This window comes from Pleurodeles waltl, chromosome 8 (genome assembly GCF_031143425.1).
Source record: "Pleurodeles waltl isolate 20211129_DDA chromosome 8, aPleWal1.hap1.20221129, whole genome shotgun sequence".
In the NCBI taxonomy this organism is placed as follows: domain Eukaryota; kingdom Metazoa; phylum Chordata; class Amphibia; order Caudata; family Salamandridae; genus Pleurodeles; species Pleurodeles waltl.
Genome location: NC_090447.1, coordinates 1420977652 through 1421001117, shown reverse-complemented (window position 1 = coordinate 1421001117; position 23466 = coordinate 1420977652). Strand labels below are relative to the sequence as shown.

The following is a 23466-nucleotide window of genomic DNA, read 5'->3' as shown; positions in this document are numbered from 1 at the left end:
TAGTAGCTTCTACTCCTCCTGGACTCTTTTGTGACTTCTGGACTTGGTCCCCTTCTTCCACAGGTCTTCCTCTTCAGGAATCCACCGCTGGTTTCTTACAGTCTCGTCTCGGTGTTGCATTTTCTTCCTTTTGGGTGGTTTGGGTGGTTTGGGGAAAAAACAGTAACTTACTCCTGTCTTCCTGGTCACTAGGGGGCACTGTGGTACTCACCTTTGTGGTATCCTAGTATCTCCAGCTCCCCTGTACACATTCCAGTTGTTCGCATTCCATTTTTTTTGTATATGGTTTGGGCTCCCCGTTTTCTATCACTTTTTATGCCTATTTCTGATAACTATTGGAGGGTTGCCTATCTAGAGTTGGCAAAGGCAGAGGTCACGGTCAATCAAAAGTGGGGCTGCCGGGGACCAGGAAGGTCCAGGAGGACTCAACCCATGGGAAAAAGAGACAGCCCCCACAAGAGTCCCACTGGATGAAAAACCAGGAGTCCCAGAGGAGCCCACGCAGCACAACTGGAGAAGGGTCCCACACTGCAGGAGAAGCACACAGAGGGTTGTGCGTCACAAGAAGGAGTGATGAGGCTGGGGCTACATGGAGCTGAAGATCCCTTGGAGGAGATGCAAACAAGCCTTGGTGGCTGGTGGAAGAGGCACGGTGCACAGGGAGTACTGTCCTGCGTGGAAAGACAAGGGCTTACCTCCACTAAAGTTGGACAGCTGGCAGAGAGGACCAAGAGGACTACCCCAGACCACCACCCATGATGCAGGATCCACACAGCCAGTCGTCGTTGCAGTTGGTGCCTGAGGATGCAGGGGAGTGACTCCTTCACTCCAAGGGAGATTCCTTCTTCCTTCTCGTGCAGACCGAAGACTTGCCGCCCTCAGCGGATGCACAGCCGGGTAAATGTTGCAGAAGCTGGAAGGAGCCGTGGAAACAATGTTGCAAGCAGAGTCATCGTCATGGATGCAGATTGTGGGTTCCTGGAGGGTCCAGTTGCGGTTCTAGTGGCTAGAAGTCGGAGTAGAGGTTGAAGAGGAGTCCTGCTGGAATCTTGTAAGCCGAATCTGAGGACCCACCCAAGAAAGAGACCCTAAATAGCCCTGTAAGGGGTACTGGTCACCTAGCCAGGTGGCCACCTATCAGGAAGGGACTCTGATGTCACTTGCCTGATCTGGTCACTCAGATGCTCCCAGAGGTCCCTGCCAACTTTGGATTCAAAAGCTCTGGGCACCACCAAAGGGGTGGTGATGGACAGGGGAGTGGTCACACCCCTTTCTATTGTCCAGTTTTGCGCCAGAGCAGGGACTGGGGGTCCCTTAACCAGAGTAGACTGATTTATACACAGAGGGCACCAAATGTGTCCTTCAAAGAATACCAATGGCTTGGGGAGGCTACCCCTCCCAAGCCATGTAACACCTATTTCCAAAGGGAGAAGGTGTTATCCCCCTCTCCCAAAGGAAATCATTTGTTCTGCCTTCCTGGGCTTGAGCTGTTCAAGCAGTAGGAGGGCAGTAACCTGTCTGAGGGGTGGTAGCAGCTTGGGCTGCCCGGAAAACCCCAGAAGGATGGTAGGAGCAATGCTGGGATCCTCTAAGGGCCCCCCAGAGTGCATGGAATCATACTTCCAATACTGGCAAAAGTATTGGGGTACGATTCCGACATGTTTGATACCAAACATGCCTAGGTTTGGAGTTACCATTCTGTAGCTGGACATAGGTAGTGACCTACGTCCAGTACACACACAAAATGGCATCCCCGCACTCACGAAGTCCAGAAAAATGGAACTGGGGTTCATCGGGGCACCTCTGTTAGTGGAGGGGTGCCCTCACATACAGGTACTTGCACCCTGGGCTAGGAGGGCCTGCCACAGGGGTGACTTACAGTGACCTGGTGCAGTGATTTGTAGTGAAAAGGGTGCATGCATCCTTTCACGCAGGCTGCAATGGCAAGCCTGCAGATACACTTTGCATGGGCTCCCCATGGGTGGCATAATGCATGCTGCAGCCCATGGGGATCCCCTGGTACACCAATGCCCTGGGTACCATATACTAGTGACTTCCATAAGGGCACCGATATGCCAAATGGGGGGTGTAAGTAACCAAGTTACCAAGTTAGAAGGGAGAGAGCATAATCACTGGAGTCCTAGTTAGCAGGAACCCAGTGAAGTCATTCAAACACACTGACAAACAGGCAAAAAGGGGGGGTAACCATGCTAAAAAGAGGCTACTTTCCAACATAAACCCACCCCCCAAAATGAAGGACAATAAGGCTAACTTTGGTCAGATAAGTCTTTATTGTCAAAGTGGAGATAACTGGGGAGTAGCTCTGCATTATAGTGGTTACTCCCAGTATCATCCACTGTGTGGCCCCTTTTCTGTGGGGAAGTGGACCACCCTATCAGTTTGAGATTTTCTCCTGAAATGTGTTTAAACTGTGGGCCCTTTAGTTCCCTATTTGGAGGTTGTGGACTGAAGGGTATCAGAGCATGGCAAGATTGCTGCCCCTGTGACTCTGTGGTGGGGCAGGGTTGATGTCCTAAGGGGTTTAGAGCAGGACAGGGGTGTTGCCCTAAAGGCTCTAGAGATAGACAGGTTTGCTAACTTAACAGGTGTAGAGCAGGACAGGGTGCTGTCCTAAAGACCCTAAAGAAGGACAGGTTTTTGCTGTGCTAAGTTGTTAGGGCCGGTCCAGTGTTGCTGCCCCAAAGTTTTCCTGGAAGGACAGGAGGGCTGCTCCAAGTTTTCGAAGATAAGGCAGGTTTGCTGTTCTAACTTAAGTTCCTTCCAGAGGGATTCTTTTACCCCTTGGAGCACAGCTGTGGTAGCTTTTGGCTCCTGTGGTACAGGTTCCACCCTGGGGGGGGGAGGGGGTTGTTTATTCCCTCCGAGGAGTGGGATCCGCAGTGGGAGTGTGGACAGGAGGTAATCTTGTATTTTGCCTGTTTGAGTTTTTAGGAGTGCCCTGGCTCCAGGGCCCCTTCCCTACTTTGCTCTAGCCTGTTTTGAGGTTAAAGTGAGCAAATGTTTGGATATGCCCAGCATGGCTGCATGGGCAAGGAACTCAACTTCAGCCCAATCTGAGGTCTCCAGGTAATTTCCTAGGAGGCACTCAACAGGTTAGTTAGGAGAGACTACCACCTGTTTAGGGCTAGTAACTCCACCCCAGCTAAAGTCTACCATAACTATGGGGAGGCAATGAGTAGAGTTATTCACATCAGTACGTGGTACTTGTGACCAAGTAGGTGTTGTTCAGGTGACACTAACTTTTCAGTTACTATGGTGACACTGGAACCTGTGTCTCTGTAGGCCTCAGCCTCAACACCATTTACCATGATCTGCTGCTTGTAATTATCCACATTAAGGGGAGAAGCAGCTAGGGTTGCAAGGTCAGTGCCACCCTGAGAGAAAAAATTTGTCTCAGGGATTTCTGTATCGACCCCAAGTCCCACTAGCGACCCAAAGGTGAACCCAACTACACTTTTGGGCTGACTACTGCCAGTAGTCCCACCACTACTATTACTACTACTAGGGGTACTAGGAGTGGAAGTGGGGGTACTAGTGGTGGAAGGCTCAGTGCATTTCCTAGAATAGGAGCTGTCCCCCGGTCTTTGTTTTTACACATATAGCACCAAGGCTTTTTAACGTGGGAAGAAGAGGAAGAGGTTTTAGACCCACCCCCAGAAGAGTTTTGTGGGCCTGACGAAGACTCCTTGTTTTTATCTTTGTTATCCCCACCCTTGTCTTGAGACTTACCTGCTTCCTTTTTCTTGTTGTCACCCCCTCTATGAGCTTTCCTGCTCACCCTAGTTCTGACCCATTTGTCTGCCTTCTTTCCCAATTCTTAGGGAGAGGTCAGATGTGAGTCAACCAAGTATTGGTGCAACAAGTCAGACACAGTTGTTCAAAATATGCTCGCTCAAAATCAGATAATACAAGTCCTAATAATCACTGACTTTGCTGCAGTGTAACCAGCCTTTGCCCACAGATTTGCTTTACATATTCCACCCATGCATCATCTTCTATCACACAAATCATTGCCACCTGTACCTTTCCCAAGGCTTCCTGTATTAACTTCCAGAACTTTGCATCTTTTAATTCGATTGCCTCTAAAAGATCTTGCCAGAACTTGCCCGTATGTGCAACTACTTGATCACTTCACGTAAGAAAACTCATCTTTTTGTACAGTACCCCAAAGCTTTTAAACTGATGCTGCAGGAGTTTAGACTCCAAGAGTACACTGAGGCCAGCAAACCAGACCTCAGCCCCTGTGCCCCTAACCCTAAACCGGTAAGTTGAATTGGTCCATACCCAGCTTGCTACACTAGGCTGGAGGAGCAGTTTGAACGGCAAAGCCGGGCTTCCCCTCCAGTGTAGCATCCCATAAGGCTTACAACATACCTCATGGATAGAACATGTCATTTTACATATTTGGATAGTAAAAATGCAAAACTATCGTTCTTACTAGAGAAAAGCTTGATCACTCAATTGGCAGGCATGGTTACACAAGGACCCATCAGCTGTGCTAACTCCAGAAGGTCTAACCAAAGTGGGCCATTCAAGGTATCAAACAACCCGTTACATTAAGCCCAACTTGATTTCCAGGTCAAAAGTTAATCTAACAAGTTGCATTGTACATCTTTAGCAAAGGTGCCACTTTGTTGCCTTTAGTCCCTGGTTGCTCACGGAGCCCTGTCACTGAGAACATTTTCTGCTCTCCTGGGGGGATGTGCTAACCCTCCCTGGAAAGGATACATTAGAGGCCTGCTCCATTGTTCAGGCAGACAAGCTGACAATATGCCCGGAGAGGAGAAACCAGAGAGGGAGGATTTGGGGGTGGAGGGGTTCGGTCCCCCCATATTGGAAAGGGCAGAATGATGCATACTGGGATGCAAAGATGAGACACTTCGCAGGAAATGGTCATCAGGTGGAAGGGAACCTGGTAGCCTATTGGCTACCAGCTACATCTTTCCCTGAAGGCATTTTCTGAGCATAAGTAGGGTACCTCTATACCCTGAACTCAAATCTTGACTGGATTGGAAGAGGGACCGGAGAAGGACTGCCCTGCTGCATAATGGAACCGGTAAAGAGAGGCTGCACTGTTGTGGACTGCACTTGCTGCATGTGATGGCTAGCAAAAGAGAGGGACTGTGACTGTTGTGTCCTGCTCAAAAGCTAAAAGACTTCAAGGGCCAGTTAACTGGCCTCCTGTTCGCAGCACAGGGACACAATAGCTGAAGAAGCTTGCTGGGTGAAGTTGATAACCGAAAGTCTTCAACAAGCTGCCAACCACCACCAGGCAACACCAGGGACCAGGAACCAATGCACAAAATTGCACCAGAGTACGCTGAGCCCAGAAGTGTTGTCTGAGTGCAGCTGGGACCTCCAGAGGACAAGCCACAACCCTGCTGCACTGTGGAACCAGCAAAGTGGACTGCAACTTCTGAACCTGGAGGCTAGCAAAGGAGAGGAACTGTACCTGCTGTGTCCTGCTTGAGGAGAAGTAGTCTCTATAGCCCATCCAAGAGACTCCAAGGGTCAGTGGGGTGGCCTTCTGTTCACAGCACATGGACACACCAGCTGAGAAGCCTTCTGGGGCAAGTTGGTAGTCCAAAGTCTTCCGACTGCTGCCAAACTGCACCAGTGATCAGAACCCAACACAAAAAGTTGCATCCGGGTTCACTGAGCCCCAGAGTGTCATTGAGGTGCAGCTGCGACCCCCAGAGGACATGTTGTCAACTTAGGAAGGGTGTCCTTTGATCGCAATAGTGAGCATCGATAGTCCAGTGGCGGCTGGATTTTTGCCAGCACCCAGTGGACTTTGAGGGACATCGATCCTGTGACCAGGACCACCTCAACCCTTTTGTGGACCCAGGATTAGTTGCAGGAAGAACCCCGTTGACCGCATCGCATCCACAGCATCCTTTGAGCCTCTTCAGCATCCGTCATTCCTTGCATCAGGCTACTTCTATAAGAGAGCCCTGCAATGGATAGAAGTGCACAGAACTGATTGAAGACTGCTTTCCCTGCTTAATCAACTGTTTCTGAGGACCTTGCTGGTCCCCCTGACTGACTCCCTATGGGAGTTGGTCGCTTAAAATGGCTACAAGTGACTGCATTACAATTAGTCCAAACTTTATAGTGAAAAAGTTCCTGAATGTCAAAATCATTAAATTTGCCATTGTTTGTTTGCGACTAAGTGAAATGCTTTGATTAATATACCTTGTAAATTTTAAATCTCCGGAACCCACCAGTAAATCCCTTTCATTGCAGTTTCAAAAAATATATAAAAATAAAGTCTATTTTTATAAATTGGTGTCGGATTTCTTTAGTGTCTTGCTGGCGGCTTCTTCGTTTTTTTTGCTGCTGTTTAAATGTGTTACATTTGTTCCTTTGGGTAAGCTTTGCTGCTCTGAGCCACAGCAACCCAGGGTTGAGTTGAACGTTTGACAGACAACCTAAGGGTCCTAAAGTGCTTGGTAGGTGTATTACACAGGGATGTAGCACAACCACACCATATAATACAACTAATTTCCTCACACTTCGGTTGACAGGGCCAAGAGACATTCCATCAAATTCTTAAATCCTGATTTGGTGGGGGTTGTAGAGGGGACAATCTCTTGAATTTATTAAGTCTACTTATTATTTATAGTTTAACATAGTTCTGAGTACATCATGCTCACAGGATACAAGTAGAAATCAAGTTTTTAAAACTAGAAGTTGAAAAAGCTGAAAAGTGATACTTACATATAAAGAAGAAAATTTCTAAAGATGGCCAGCCAAGAGGACCAAATGTTTCAAGCTTCTGGATTACTTTGGGATTACCTGTGCTTTTCACCCATTCAAGAGCACGAGCAACATCAAACTTCCTCTGCATTAAACAGACATTAAAAACATTGCTTAATTTGACAATGCACTGCATACTCAATATCATGATTACATCATGTGTCATAAAATCACCACCAGATCAAAAGCCTTCAGTACATCATTAACAAACGAAAGTCTTGAATGTTGGAATAATCACACAAACATAGAAAGAAAAGGGAATATTGTTGAGGAAGGGGAAAACAGTGTATACAGAACATCTCACATAATTTCTCTTACTAGAAATAAGGTAAAATCCAAAATGGTGCAGCTACTCTTACTATCTTTACTCGCAACTCAACTCTCCAAAAGTCAACAGGACCATGAGGATTGCAATTGCAAGGAGTTAGCCAACATATCAATCAGTTATCAACTTGTTGGCTGGTTAAGTGCAAGAATCCTGCTCCTTTTGAAACCTGATAATATAAACAGAGCAGACAGACCAGGCAGTTTTATAATTGATCGCTGTACTATTCGCCAATGTCTGTCAAAGATCCAAAACCACTGCATTCAATTTGTAGTGTGAGAAAAGTTCTGGCACAATGCCTGGGGGTGGAGGGACACTATGCTGACTGTGGGGTAGAGTCAGGGTTGATGTAGTCTTCTGAAACCCTCCCCAATCAGTCCTTTGAGACCTTGCTAAAAGAAAAATGTTTTTTTTTTTTTTTTTTTTTAACATAACACCTTAACGTACCAGACGGCCCAAAGATCTGAAACTTATGAATGCAGGGGCACGTTGGGAACGCAAAGTCTTCAACCAGCTGCCAACCACCACCATGCAGCACCAGGGACTGGGAACTGATGCACAAAATTGCACCTGAGTTCGCTGAGCCCAGAAGTGCTGTTGGAGAGCAGCTAGGACCTCCAGAGGGCACGCTATATACCCTGCTGCACCGTGGAACCAGCAAAATGGACTGCACATTCTGAACCTGGTGGTGGTTTGAAATCTGACATAAGGGCAGCAAGCCCTAGACCTTTGTTTAAGAAATCTCCAGCCCTTTCAGATTTGTCATCCTAATAGGAATGGAGTATTAAGCTTTGACATCATTTAAATCAAATACAGTATCTATCCTACCTTTCGAATTTCCTACAGCTTGTGAGCAAGTCTATAAAGCCCTACCAGGTGCAGCTGCTCTGAATCATTCAAGTGACTTTATTTATGAATATCCTCATAACAACGTGGGGAATGTGGGAAGGAGAGATCCTAGTCTACCTTCATCCCTGTGCTTTGTAACTAGGGCTAGCCCCATTCTGATTGAGGATGAAAGTATGACATTTTACACAGTACAATTCCCTCCTTGAACTGAGGGCTCTGCGTTTTAAGCTTTTTTCTTTAACCCATTCTGTATCCTGCACTTTTTTCTTGGTTCTGTAGAGGGAGCCCAACATTATCTATGTTAAGTATGTTCTTAATGCAAACTGTGTTTCAGGGCATGTCGAAGGCATCAGTAGTTGCTAATACCCAGCAAGCCAAACGAATATCTTGCTTGAAACAGTAACAAAAGAGCTCGATTTAATATCAAACAAAGTCTCAAACAATTACTTCTACAGTTCCCCCTGTACTTTGGGTGCTCAATTAATGACCTCGACTGAGCTTGGAAGCATTAAGATTTCTCGTTTTCAAAAGTTTGCGTACAAACTCAGCAACAGGTTTGGCATGGACTGAAAATTGTTCAACCTCACCAATAAAGGGAAAAAGGAAAGTACCAGCTGTAGGAAGCTGGCTCTTTACATAGTGGACCTAAAAGAGTTACACTGTGTACAGAGTCCAACCAAACCCCAAAGAAATTACAGAGGCACAAATGACACCCCAAATGCTCTCTTTTATGGTAGTGCGAGCGAGCAGCTTTACATACCACAGGGTAGTGCTAAGCATGTTAGGAGCACACATAGGCAGTAAGTGAGACACACACTCAACAAAGGAATCCAACACCAATTTATAAAAATTGCACTTTTATATAAATTTAGAAACCAGGATCTCTAGAATCAGGTGAGTACTTTTCGAGTTATGAATTTTTACAGTTTTCAAAAGTCAACAGAGTGAATTATTCTGCAGCTGCAATATTACTCTACAGGACAGAAAACATACATGGCAAACAGGTACTCCACTGCAACTTACAGGACCAATCTTCCAGAGTTACAGTGAATACAGGGCAGGGTCCTAGGCCACACTGACAGGTCACCTCGGGCGGCACTGGGGCGACCGGGTGCATCAGTGCAGTTCAGCACTGGGTGCCCCGTGTAGGTCAATGGGGAACAATCCAGTCAAAAAGAGGCTGCATGTAGGAACTGGCAGTCCAGGCAGGGTAAACCAACAGGGGGGTTCAAGTCTGGCAATGCTCAGGGACATAGAGACACCAGTGGTCCTGTTCTCTTCAGTTTGGGGCATCCGTGTCCTGAAGTGTCTTGGGCCATTGGGGTGTCCGTCACCAGTAGCCGTCATGGTGAAGGGGGCCTTCAGAAACAGGCTGCAGGCTTAGACTGGGAATCCAGTCTGACCACACCAACAAGTGGGCTTAAGTCTCAGGGACGCAAGGACACCAGTGGTCCTGTTCGCCTGGGTCTGGGATATCCGGGTGCAGTGGACTGTTGGGTTTCCCTTACTGGAGGTGGTCGCGGTGAGGGGGTGGGGGGTTGCAGAAAGAGGCTGCAGATGCTGTCGGGAAGTCCCCAGTGGGCAAACTCAAGGTGGGCTTTGTCTCTGGAGGGCCTGGGCACCACACTGACACCGTTGGACCACTTCAACCTAGACTAGGAGACTCGTATGCAGTGGTGAGGTCTGGCGTCGGATTCTGGCAGTCCTGGGTCCTCACAGTTCTTCTTTGGTTTCCTGCAGGTGCAGGGAAGCAGCACCTCTGCTCCAAAGGAGTTCTTCTTGGTGATTTGCGAAGCACTGGCAGCTCTCCCGCTTTCTTGGAGGCTCCACAGCCGCAGGACAGGTCAGTTCCTCCTCAAGGGTTGGGTGCACCATGAAGGCTGGAGCCACGTCTGTTGTGCTCCTCAGTTCTCAGGTCAGCATGCTTTTTCGTCCACGTCTTCTTTTGTGTCCAGCGAAGATCTGTTTTAATGGTATCAAGGGGGGCTCATAACTACTCAATTTAGGGGCGTTAAGGGAAGTGAATAGTAGCCAATGGGGTCACTACACCCCCTAAATGACCACTTCCTTTGGGAAGTGGGCATCACCATGTCCCAGAATGCCTAATTCCACCACACACAAGATGTTGGAATTTCTAAGGTTGCATTCACGTCAGGCTGGTCATCCTAGGGATGTGTCCAGCCAAACATCCCTAGTTTCATTGAAGCCATCATGTAACTGGGGAACTCGTATTGACTAGTGTCCGCCACATGTACTTAAAATTCCTTCCCTGATCCCTTCCTATGTCTTAGAATTCACAAACGAAAATCTGAATTATTTCCGCTCTTGCAGATATGTCCTCACCTATAAAATAAGGCACCTGTCTTAGGACTAAACGGCTTGCTGGAGGGGTAACCTACTAATATTACAGGCAGTGTTTGGGAACATGGCACACAGGCTGTGTGCCATGTTGTGTTTTCACTTTTCGGGGGACTTCAGTCAAAGTTGTAACAAAAAACAGGCAACCAAAACCCAGCTTCATACACCAACTACTTCATAAATAGTCTGTTCAAGTTGCCATAAAAATTATTAAAGCAGGCCTTTGCCCTAGTATGATCTATAAAAGACATTTGAGATGTAAAAGTCAACCCTCTTTATGGTGGCAGTAGTAGTGTAAACGACTTGAATAGTCCAAACGGTGTATAGTCTTCCCACTTTTCTGTTTCACCAAAGCCGGCAAAGGGTGCCAAGCAAAAGGAAAATCCAGTGCCTGAAAACAATATCAAAGTTTATCTTAGGCCCTGTTTGGCAGAGAAAAAGCATTAATGTACTCTTTTTCAAACATCTGAAGATGGGGAAGAGAGTCAAAAAGCTGCCCTTTAAATCATTCGAAACTTTCAGCAACTTTCATAGTCAGACAGCCCACTGCTGAATCAAGTAAGTTCTTTACATTTGTATGTGGTGGGGTTTAGTATGGCAAACAGGTGCAAAGTGGAAAAGGTTACATTTAGTTCCAAACTGGTGGCAGCCATCATTATTGAAGCAAGAGCAGAGTTGAGTTCTGCGAAGGCCCTGAGGATTTTGAGATAGGGAACATAGCCATTCACCCCTGTGCCCTCTTCCTTTCTTAGGAAAGACCGGAATTGGCTTCCATGCAAATTGAACTTTGCCATTTATGAAAAAGTATTTAATAGAAGGGGAAAAAAAGATCGCTATGAAAATACAGACCCTTTTAAAAGAAATTTTACAGTCCCGGGTCCAAATCACCTATTTGACAGTGGCCATAACAAGTCACTTATCACTCCTAGTTTTAAACTGCAGCCTGTTAGCATCTCCAGAGGCTCAGGTTGGAATTGACAACATTCTTAGGTGAATGGGCATCCGGCAAACCTAAAGATTTTTATTTGGAATTTAATTTATACAAGACTGCTTAATTCATATTTGTATAAAATGATTTGAAAAAATAATCAGTTTTGATTTTGCAGGTGTTTTGGATGTGGGGCAGCCCCTCATCTGATGGGTTTATTGCTTAACTGAATTAATTTAGATTACCTCACCAGGAGGCCAGCAGATTTTAGTTGTCAGTCCTGTGCAGGGGAAAAGGTTTTAATGTTGGAAACACCCTGTAATTGGCTGTAAGCTTGTTCTATCCCATTACATAGTGCCAAGTGCTTATCATTTTCTAATCTGCCTAAATGTCTATATACCTCTTAATGTGTTGATGTCAAAAAATTAACTGAAGAAATTAGATTGTGATTTGACTAATCTACGTAGCCGTTTTCCAACAGCATTACGTATTTTGGCCACTGATTTAAATTTAAATTTTTTAGCTTTGTTGACTTTCAGCAAGATCAAATGTATTCAATTGAAATACCTGGTGTGGTGTCCTAGCAAGGAGATAGCTCTGGCGAGACTAACCAGGCACTGTCAACTTTACTACAGCATAACTTAATTAATCTTAATGGTTACTTTCCAAGTGATAGTCCTGCTGTAGCCACATTCAGATATGGCAATCCCCTAATGATGATTTTAAGGTTGCTGATTTGGGGCTAAAGCAATCACTTAGCTATGGAGATATCCCTTAGGGTTCATTATTTAAACAACACAGAACCTTGCCTAGAATTACATTTTGTCTATAAACATAGAACTAGAGGTTCAACTGTGGAGAAACTTTCAAGAACTATGTAGTATTATAACTGATAAATCCACAACAGATGTTAGTGGTAATAGTGAGGGTGAGTGGTATAGTCAAATAGTAAAAACAGTGATATTATGTTGGAAAGGAAACTACAATCCGTATTCTAGGTGTAGTGTCAATACAATCAGTCTCTCATTGGGATGGATTTATCAATGTTGAGTCGCAAAGTAAGCAACAGTGGGAGTGATGATGACAGACGAGATATTAGAGCTCAGAATAACAAAAACACACGCTGTTAAAAGAAAAAAAAGGCGAGAAAAAAGAAGAGTTTATCATGAAATTAATTGGATTAAAAGAATGCACGAAGCAATAGTACATGGTAACAAAAGCTTTTCGGAACATGGTTCATTTTGAGCTCACAGTATCTCCTAGCAATTTGGAGGCTCAGCTATGTGAAGCTCAATGGGTCGATTTTATTACAAAACTAAATAAAAACCCCTTCTTGACAGCAAAGCCCTGGAGTATTTGGTTGTTGAGGCTCCAATGTTGCTCCAAGAAGTTCGCATACTTTTGGAGATTATTATTATAATTAATTCTTCACAGCCTGGCGCCTGGACAGTCTTCTGGCAGTATAATTTCAGGTTGACCCCCTTTAGTGGGCTGTTGTTTTAAGACCATTTTTTAAATTATTTTAAATGACAGGAATAATACGGGACACCGGGCAAAACATAATTATCAAGCCAATTCATAAGAAAGGCAGCCTGGGGAGGTCCGAGCCTGCTAATTATAGACTGACTGCCCTTCTAGACACGTCTAAGGATAGAGCTATAAACAAATATTTTTCAAACATTCTGAGAAGTGGGAATTTGGTGCCAGTATTATCCCAATTAAACAGGGTTGATAGTCAAAATTACTCCATTGTGGACCATTGTATGGCCCATTATCTACTGCAACAGCTGGAAAATCATGTTGTTGTTAAATAGATTTCCGAGCTGCTTTGACCTGGTTGACTGTGGTGCTTTTTCTGAATAAACTACACAATTATAATATACCACCTTATTATTTAAGATTCAACAACTGCACTCCAGAAATTGGGTACAGGTTGATCTGATGGGTTTGGAATACTGTCTTAAAGAATTCCTGTGCAGAATGGCCAAAGACTGAGGTGTGTTTTAGCAACCCTCCTATTTGCCTTTCTATTTCAGATTTACCTACTGTTCTACCTAGTACTAATGCTTGCTCTCCAGAAATAGGGGATGTTCATGTCCCAGGTCTTACAATGACAACTTATTTCTAATGGACTATATTCCAGTTGGTTTACAACAAAAACCCCAAGCACCTTCTGGGAATCTAATAGATTTACTGTTAATGTGGAAAAGACCAACATGTGAATTTTTCAAAGCAGCAAAGAAGGGGAAACATCATTTACAACGATGCATTTACAGCAATGCCATTACTACGAATATGCCTTTACCACACATTCCTTCACTACAAATATACCTTTACCACGCATGCCTTTACAACGAACTTCACTCTAAAGGCATGAATGGTAAAGGTATATGCATAGTTAAGGTTTTAAAGGTAAGTACTTTTTTTTATTTTGTAAAGGCATGAATGGTAAAGGTGTATGCACTGTAAAGGTTTTGCAGGTACGTATTAAATGCTTTAAGTGTTTTTTATATATATATATATATATATATATATATATATATATACAGATACACAACCATGCATCATCAACAAACTTTTCGTGTTAAAGGCATTTTCGTGGTAAAAAACATTAGTTCTAAGCGCATTCGTTGTAATCACGGAAGTGTTGTAATTACCAAGTTGTAAAGGCAATTGTGGTAATTGCATTCGTTGTTCTGTCATACAACCACAAAGAAGTTCACCTGGTTTCTTAGCAATGTCTGCTGGAACAGACCAGTGCCTATTAACGGCTTTTGTTTGCCAGCAACCTTTAATGGTATAATCATTTAGCCATATAGAGAAAAAGTTCACCGCCTTTTTGAGTGGTGAGAGGGGAGTTATTTGGGCGCATCTTTACAGAAGGCAATTATAGACAAATGAATATCTCAAGCTCTATATGGGACTAAGCTGTTGTCTCTTGACCATTGAGTCAACAGGGACCATTTAAAGAGTTTGTGCTTAAAAAAACTTTAGGGGTATTTCTATAAGTTCACTGAGATATGAGTTTAGTGTGGATTCTTAGAGCTTGGTAGTGCAATCTTGGGCATCATAGTTTCTTTTTTCTGTAACAGTCTAAGGTTGACAATAAACATCCAGTAATAAAGAACAGGGACAGAATATCTTAATCAGACTATTTTTCATGTCTTATCTTTAATTTTATCACCAATCCCGATTCAGGAGTTGATAACTTCAAGGTTCTTTCTCTCTGTCCAAAGAATTAAAGATACTTCTCTGTGACAAAGTAAAGGACAGTACACAAATGGAGATAGCCTTCTGTCAAATAAGTCTTTGGATCATTCCATTAGTAGTCTGGCAGATGAAAAGGCTGTCCCTTTTTTTAATCAGTTCCCTAATGAACACATTTGGAAAGTGATTTTACAATTCTGTATTGGAAATTGATCCAGGATGGCAGATTTCTGTTCTAAGAGATAGAATGTCTGAAAATAATGGCTGCTGTATTTGTGACCTCAAAACGAAGTACTGCATAACCCATCTTCTTTTAGACTGTTTCCTCTTTCTGAATTAATGGAAAACAAAGTCCTTGTGCCCTTTTTAGGAAACACAGTGCTAGGACTAGAAGCAGTGAGTAAGTCACTTTAGTCTCAATAAAATCTATTGATATTGTGGCTGCTATTGGAAATTACATCAAGTTACTTCACAAAAGATCTTATTAATGTGGCTAAAGGTTTAAGGGTTGCCGAGCTCAAAGTATAAGTGACCATGTCAATGTGGTCTGAAGACTGAATGTTTCTAATTCGATAAATTGTATGATCATTTAAAGTATTAACCGTAAGCCTTTTGATATACAACTTAGGAAATTCTGCAATACTTCAATGGTTTATTTCATGAGTAGCATTAGTGTTTATTTAATTAGATTAATCGTATAATCACTTATTGTAATAATTAATTTTTTAAGATTTGTGATTTTGGAAACTGTGTTATATTTAAATGATTTTATAATTCTATATGGTACTTTATTGCAAATAAATAGTATCTAATCTGCACACAAGACTAGTGAGCCTGAACTGTAAAGGTTACAAAAAGTTAAAGAGTATTAATAAAAACTTACTTCATAAACTGGATGCCCAATGCTTAGTATGCCACGGATAAAATCTGGAATGTGCTGAAACAAAATGGGAAAATAATTCTTGAATAAATAGGGAAATTAGTAATGGCATTGGTGAGTGAGAATTTAAACTTGTGACAGCTTCATATTAATGACTGCAGTTATCCAGGCACTCCTTATAATGAAAAGTCAAGAGGATCAAAAGTATAAACTTGGTGCAAAAAGGTGGAAGCCACCGAGCACCTTATACTTTGCTTCTATAAACCTAAACAACACCTATGTTGTCTGGAAGTTATCATATGCACCAATGGCACAATCTTCTTAAAGTCAAACAAATCCTATGTTTCCACACCACATAACTAAAAAGAAACCATAAATCAAGCAAGCTCAATTGAATCGAACTACACTTACTCCTACTAATCAACCACCTCTCTACATTCACATTCTGCTACAGCAGACCTCATGATGTACAAACTAAAAGCTCCATTTGTTACAGCAAAACTATCGTATTCTTGCCCATTTTTGATAAACAAACCAAGACGCTTAAACAGTCCACCATCACATTAATTAAGCCATAAATCTGGAAACCATCATTCATAAAAACATTTGGACCCAAACCTCCATAAGGCATACAAATACAAACAGATCTGAAGTCCTCAGCTTCTGCAGCTCACTTACACCTGTACATATCGTAACTTCCAACCTCAAACATAACATAACAAAGTGACCCTTCCGCAAATTAACTTGCTTGATTTTTTTTTTAGCACCCACTTGTCTACCTTTTGGCCATGACTGCCTCACAAACCCACACACTTCCCCCTCCTCACCATGGCAGATTAAGGAGTTCATCAGTAGCAACAGAAAATCTGTAGGTCAGAAAAAATGCTTTTATAAATCCATTTAGATGTCAATTGCTAAAACCAAACAGGGCATTTTCACAAGTTAAGGCCAACATCAATCTAGACATCATTAAACCAATGCACAATTGGAGCAATGCACTTGTCAAAGCAGTCATTTACTCTACCACTCACTCCCAATGAGTTTCCCCTACCTCAATGCAAAATTCTAGACATCATCAGATACGTATTCAAGGTGGCAGACTTGGTGCATCACACATAGCACACAATCCAGCTGCCAACGTAGAGTACCAGCACCCTGAAAAGCACACACAAATGGAGGTCTTTCCACCCAGTCTCTAAACCAATCTACAAACAACATCATTATTCACATATTAACATGGAGAAAAGTACATTCTAGTAGCAAAAAACATTTCATTAAGTAAAATGTACAAAGGAAAGACAGAGCAGACTGGGAAAAAGATGCAACTGCATGATATTGAGAAAACTACTTAAACACTTATGGCAAATGATGGTGAAAATAACTAACGGGGGAGTATGATCAGTAGAGAGAAGAGTCCAAATACCTTTAGCCATATAGACACTCTTATTTGGTCTCCAAATTCTTAATTTGTTAAATCTCACTTCACTATAAAACCGTAAGGACTTATGTACGACTCCAACGTTCAACCTTAGTTAGAAAAACAACAAACAGATCTATGTGACAGAGGGAGTTCTATATTCAATTGTTTCTAAATGAGGAATGTTTTGATTCCTGGTAACACTTCGGCAAAGGCACCACCTTTACAACAGCTCATTCAATTTGTTTGTCTTAGAGGAACTTACAAACGCAGATAACCCAGGCATTTTTGTCAGATATCGTACATTAAAATAGCCATTAGTGGCAGGCTAATGTAGGTTTGAGTGTTAACCACATTTTAGGCCAGATGTTCGAAATTGCGGATTTGCGACTCGCAAATTGCGAGTCGCAAACTCGGATGCAGGATGGTGTCCCTGACACCATCTGCGAGTCGCAAGGGGGTCGCAAAGGCCCACCTCATTAATATTAATGAGGTGGGTCGAAACTTGCGACCCCCTTCGAGTCGCAGCACTCACAGGGATGATGGCCTGCTGGAGACAGCAGACAGCCATGTCTGTGACTGCTTTTAAATAAAGCAGTTTTTTTTTTTGGTAATGCAGCCCGTTTTCCTTAAAGGAAAACGAGTTGCATTACAAACGAAAACATGAAACGTTTTTGTTTCATTTTTTCAGAGCAGGCAGTGGTCCACAGGACCACTGCCTGCTCTGAAAAAATGTTTTCAGGGCAATTCACAAAGGGGAAGGGGTCCCATGGGGACCCCTTCCCTTTTGCGAATGGGTTACCACCAGTGTGACACTGGTGGTAACTGCGAATTGCTTAGCGACCGCGTTCGAGGTCACAAAGCAATTCTGCATCGCGATGTAAATCGTAAATAGGAAGGGGAAAACCAGGTTACCGACTCGCAAAATGGGAATGAGCATCGCGATGTGCTTTTTGCATGTTGCGAACAGCGAAATTAGCTGTTTGCGCCATGCAAAAAGCTTGCTACATCTGGCCCTTTCTTCTTAATCCAAACGGCCTGCAACAAAAGCAAAGATATGTGGTATCTTATTGACATGATATTGTCTGCAAGAAACAAACTATGTTTTTTTTAACTATATGAATGTGTAGCTGCTATTTAAGTAATCAGGCAACTGATACTCTCCTTCTCATACCACTGGCAAGGGAGGAAGATATGTGATAGGTCCTTAACATCTCTTAAGTTACACCAACATTAAACCCCAACCCATTGTCATATGAAGTGGGCTTGTGCAAATAAGTCCTGATGAGGAAGATCAAGTGTCACAACTAAGGCTAATCTAATACAAACAGAAAGGGTGTTACATCCAAGTGCAGGCCCGAGCTATCCTCTTAAGCTGTGCAGTACTTTGTTACCACTGTAGCAACACCCACTAAGAATATCTAATCGTTAATAGACCTCTGGTTTCTTATAGTTGGAGGAGCTGTACATTAAGTATGTATCAATACCTTCTGCAGTTCATATATAACACGATTTGGATTAAACTGTCACTCAGAGTATCTCAATAGATCAAATCAATTGGGATGGTTAGTTATATACAGATATGTAAAGACTGCTCTTTCACCAACATGCCAAAGATGACACATTCCATTACCCATCACTCCACAGCAACAAAACAGAAATTTAGGGTGTGAGCACCGATCCTCCATACATGGATGTTACAAAATCTTTAGTGTCTGTCTTTGTTGCTTATGATTCCTTGCAAACATAGTTACACTCAATTCAATCTACTGAAATACAATATCACAAACAAAACTGGATGGGACACGAAAAAGTTATCAAAGATGGGCTTGAAAGGTCATTTTCACTAAATGTATTTGACCTACTATTGTAACTGGAAAGGCGTTTCCATTTTCTACACATTTGTTGAACACAGATTCATTGGTTATCTTAAAGTATTATGCCTCAATTAACGTACCTGTAAAATACTCTAACACTACTATTGCATTAATATATTGTGGGATGTGAGTGTCTGTACACAGTACCCTAGCCCAAGCTTCTAAATTGAATCAGCACTAAATTTTAACGGTTACTGTTCTATTGCCACCAGACCTAACTACGTGCTAAATCATGATCAGCAAAGGATGGATGAGAACTTCAGCTTCACATTCTTACAGCTCGGAGCAATAATCGGCGTGTTTTCTCAACATGTTATTGGCTAAGGTGCTTAATCAGCAAGAATATAACAAGAGACTACTTTGCAGATATCATCCTTTTGTAGTTTGAGAATGCGCATAGGCTATATCTAGAAGCTCCCTTTTCGGTGGATGATGTGATCAGGCTATAGGCAGTTTACTGGGAGATAAGGCACCTGTGCTGGATGGTCTGACACCGCCCTTCTATAAGGAATATGCTAATATATTAGCACTGCACCTCTTGGAGGTCTATGCGGAGGCTCTTGAGTCCGGGGTTCTTCCGACCTTGTTGCGGGAGGCTCTCATTGTGACCATCTTAAAGCCCGGGAAAGACCCATGCTGTTGCGATTCTTATAGGCCCCTTTCGTTATTCAATATTGACAAAAAGATCCTGGCGAAGCTCATTGCGCCCCAATTGGAGTCTGGATTTGTGCCGGGACGTTCCACCTTATATAACCTCTGCACCTATTTTGTTATATCTAGCATGATTGATCTTGATGACCGTGCGGTGGTGTTCCTTGATGCCACTAAGGCCTTTGGCTCTCTGGCGTGGCCATATATCTTTGCTTTGCTAGCTCAGGTGGGTTGAGCTCTAGTTTTATTCAGCTGATCCGCCTGCTGTACTCACAGCCGTCCACCTGGCTGAGAGTCAATGGAAGTATTTCTGACTCCTTCCAGATTGCCTGGGGCACTTGCCAAGGATGCCCACTCTCTCTGCTGCTTTTTGCCGTCGCGATAGAGCCGCTTGAGGCTCGTCTGCGACAGCATCACAATCATAAGAGACTGGCATTTCTACAACGCCCAATATTAATACGCATGTATGCAGACGATGTTGCCTTGTACGTTCGCGACCCGCAGCTGCACCTTGACGTTCTGTTGGATGAGATAGTTTGCTTTGGGAAGATTTTCGGGATCACCATCAACTGGTCCAAGTCAGTGGTGTTGCCTCTATCCAAGGCTACGGTGCAGTTTTCCTCTAGATACCCCCTCCGCTGGGCTGACGGACCGGTGCGGTATTTGGGTATCCTGGCTGAGTAGGGACGTTAACACACTTTGGTCAGCTACTTATGGCAAGGCTATTATGTGGTTGGAAGATAAGGTGGAGGTGTGGCATTCATTGCCGCTATCGCTGATGGGCTGCATAGCAACAGCAAAGATGGTTATTCTGCTCAAATTTCTGTATATATTTATTAATCTACTACTTGTCCTTACAGCGAGTTTTCTGCAGCAGCTTTGATCCGCACTTGTGACTCTGGCCTAGGCTGTTCAGCAGCCCAGAATATCATGGGGAAATTTACACTTTGGTTCGAACTGGGAGGTCTGGCGGTCCCGGATCTAGCACTCTATTATAACTGTGCACAGGCGCATTTTGGGCTACACCCTATCCGATACTTGCCACATTTGGCACCTGAAAGCGACACTGTGTGGCCTGACAGACTTCCGCAGGTGCTGGTTGGCCCGATCAGACCCAGACCACGAGGGGTCAACACTGTGGCATGCACAGAGAGAGCTTGGACTGCGCTGTTGCGGCATGCTGATGTGAGGGAGACTTTTGCGCCTTCGATACCGGTGCTGGATGTTGCTGATATGCAGTTGTCGGAGGATGCCTGGGTCTGTGAGTTTCTTCGTAAGTCCACCTTGACTACCTTGGGGTCCTGGTTCCCTGATGAGGGGTTCATCTCCTCGGAGGCCGCACTTTGTGATATACACAACACTGCACTGAACGGACTATTCTTTCTCCAAATTCGTGCCATGCTCTGTGCGCGTTACCCCTGCTTTCCTGCAATACCCACAGCGTGTTGAGCGCTGGAGCTTCTGTGTCAAACGGAATCCCCGCACAGGCTTATTACAAGGTTATATGTTTACATGCAGAATGCTGTGGCTGAGACTGAGGTTAAAACAAAAGTCCACTGGGAGGTGGACATGGGTGAACCATTCCTGATGACGAGTGGCGAAGATGCTGCGTGCATATGAGAGAGCTGTTCCCCAACTACAGACTGCGCCATATTCACTTCAATTTTTTACACGATTTGTATTCCATGCCCCGTAGGTTGAAGGGTATGCGTCTCCAGGCTGAGTTGTCTGGCCCCTGATGCAGACTTTTTGCATCTAGAGTGGAGCTTCTCGGCGCTGCATGAATATTGGACGGAGGTGCTGCGGGCAATTGAGGAGATGACTGAGCTCCAACTGCCGCATACCCCTAAACTTGCCCTTTTGGGATATGTTGAGAGGTTACCCGCCACGCACAGGAGATTGGTGGGACTGCTGCTGCTGGCTAAGCATAGGGTCACGATGTGCTGGGGGAAGACATCGAACCCCCCGTTGCTCTTAATGGCTGCAAGATGCTTCGTACTGTAAGGAACACCTAATGATATACTGGGAACTTATGCCTGAGGGCTCCCGACCGACAGACATATGGGCCCCCCTGCGATCCTTTTTGGAGACCCGTGCACCGAACAACATACCATCGCCCAGCGTTCCCCATTGACTATGCAATAGTTGTACTCCCCTACGATGTTATCTAATCACTGCTTGCATCTATAGTTCTGATCTGGCATGTCCCCCCCCCCCCTTTTTTCCCAGTTACGTATTCTTACTTTCTCTTTTCCTTTTTTCTGCTTCCTCATTCTGCTCCTTGCTCTCCCTCCGTTAATGTCTCTTCCACCCCCTTTGTTATATACATCAGGAGGTCTCACTGATGCGGTTTTGTTAATACTGCGGTTAGTGGCAGTAGTCTGCCTTCTTATTGATTTATAAGTATGATGGATATACGTCTCTGGTGCTCCTTACTTTCTACTGTGACAATAATGTGTACTTAATGAGCTCACTGATGTGTATGTTTGCAAAAACATACACATCAAATGCAAAAATAAATGCAAAAATTAAATGAAAAAAATTAAAAAAGTTTAACAGCTTAAAAATATACAAACTGGCGCATTTTAAACAGAAAAAAGCACAGAAATCCTCAACGTGGCTCTCCCGGCACAGCAGAAGAGTCGATACTACAATATTCACTGCACTACGGAAACTCGCACCATAATGCTTTGCAGGGCATTTCTTTTACAAGACATTTCGGCCCATAAAGCAGCCTGGGGTGGTCCTACAACAATGGGACCACCACCAAACCGTTCAGCACAACACAATCTTTCTGTCTAGGTCATCTCTGGGTCCCCACACTAGGTTGGGGTGCGGGCAAAATAGTAACCTCCCCCACCATTCAGTGTCTTTTAAGCTCTCTTTGCTGAAACTTTTGTTTTACAGCTGGGAGTCTTTTGTGTTTGTGAAAATGTGTGAAGCACTAGTCCCTCTAGGGGCTAAATATATGGTTACACTGCATTACTTTCTGCCATTCTCTTTTCATGTGGTTATGCCCTCTAGGGGCTGACTATATGGTTGCATGACCATGTTTTTTCCCAAATGGTATTTTTATTTGTGGTGTCCTCTAGGGCAGCGGTTTGCAACCTGTGGTCCACGGCCTCCCAGGGGTCTGTGACACATTCCCAGGGGGTCTGCAAGCCTGGGCCGGCAGCAAGGCATTTCTCCACCTGGGGCCTTTCACAGAAACACATGTGTTTCTAAATGTATCACTTCCTTTGTGCAGCAGTTTTAAAAGCACTGTAAAGTTCCTTGTACATCCAGCAGCTTTCAGGCAAAAATAAAAGTGTCAAGATAACGCTGGTGATTAATGTACCTGCTGGAGAGAGATGAGAATTATGTCTAGTGGCGGTTTTGACTCATTTAAGGTAGCGCATAGGGTTAATATGCCTGATGCAAAAAACAGTGTATTATGTGCATAGCACAGTGGGAAACTGCTTTTGTCACAGAGATTCTTTTGTTACTGTGTAGTTCAAATGTTACAATCTTATTCTAGCACAGTGAGCTATGAACTGACATCAAAGAAATACATGCAAACTGCGCGGCACAAATTAGAAAGTTATGTTTTTTCACCATTTTCATTTTCTTATTATTAAAGTCAATGCTAACTACTGTATTATGTTCTGAATCCTCAGTTTGTCCTTCTCCAGACCAAGCACTCTTAGAAAATGCTTTCCAGTTGATGATGGGAATCCTACACCTTGTAGTCCCCTGTAAAGTGCTCAGACTACTCTGCTATGAGAGGTACTATAAAACAAAATAATGACATGTGACAGAGAGACTATGGAGACATGAGATGCTCTTATTGTTTTACTTCCTTTACCCACAAGATATTTATGTGAAAAATCTTTCTCCGATCTTATGTACCTTAAAAAAAGAAAGATCGCTTGGGAAATGTAGAATCTGGACTCAGAATTCAGCTTTCCCAAATAAAACTAAACATTGAAAAGTTAGCTGCCAAGATGCAGTGCGAACTTTCCCATTAAAAGTTTTCATTTTTGCATATTTTTTCAATATAAAATAATTATATCTTTAGTAATTCAAGTATTTGTTTGCTGTGTACTTGTTTGTGTATTTTTTGTGAATTGCTGTTTTAATGTTTGAAATTTAAATTGTACAAATTCCTTGGGGTGCCTCAGCTTCCAGCAGTGATTCAGTCGGGGTACTCAGGAG

General features: G+C 43.6%; 1 protein-coding gene across 4 annotated transcripts in view; it reads right to left on the bottom strand.

The window, feature by feature from the left end:
* The window catches only part of LOC138248711 (E3 ubiquitin-protein ligase TTC3-like), a 1399506-nt gene that overhangs the window by 1257783 nt on the left and 118257 nt on the right, over positions 1–23466 (bottom strand). For all 4 annotated transcript variants that reach the window (XM_069202543.1, XM_069202544.1, XM_069202547.1 and 1 more), the window contains exons 6-7: positions 15331–15384; positions 6742–6865 (exon numbers count right to left, since the gene is read on the bottom strand). In XM_069202543.1, the coding sequence (XP_069058644.1) occupies positions 6742–6865; positions 15331–15384 (178 nt within the window). The remainder of the gene's footprint in view (positions 1–6741; positions 6866–15330; positions 15385–23466) is intronic.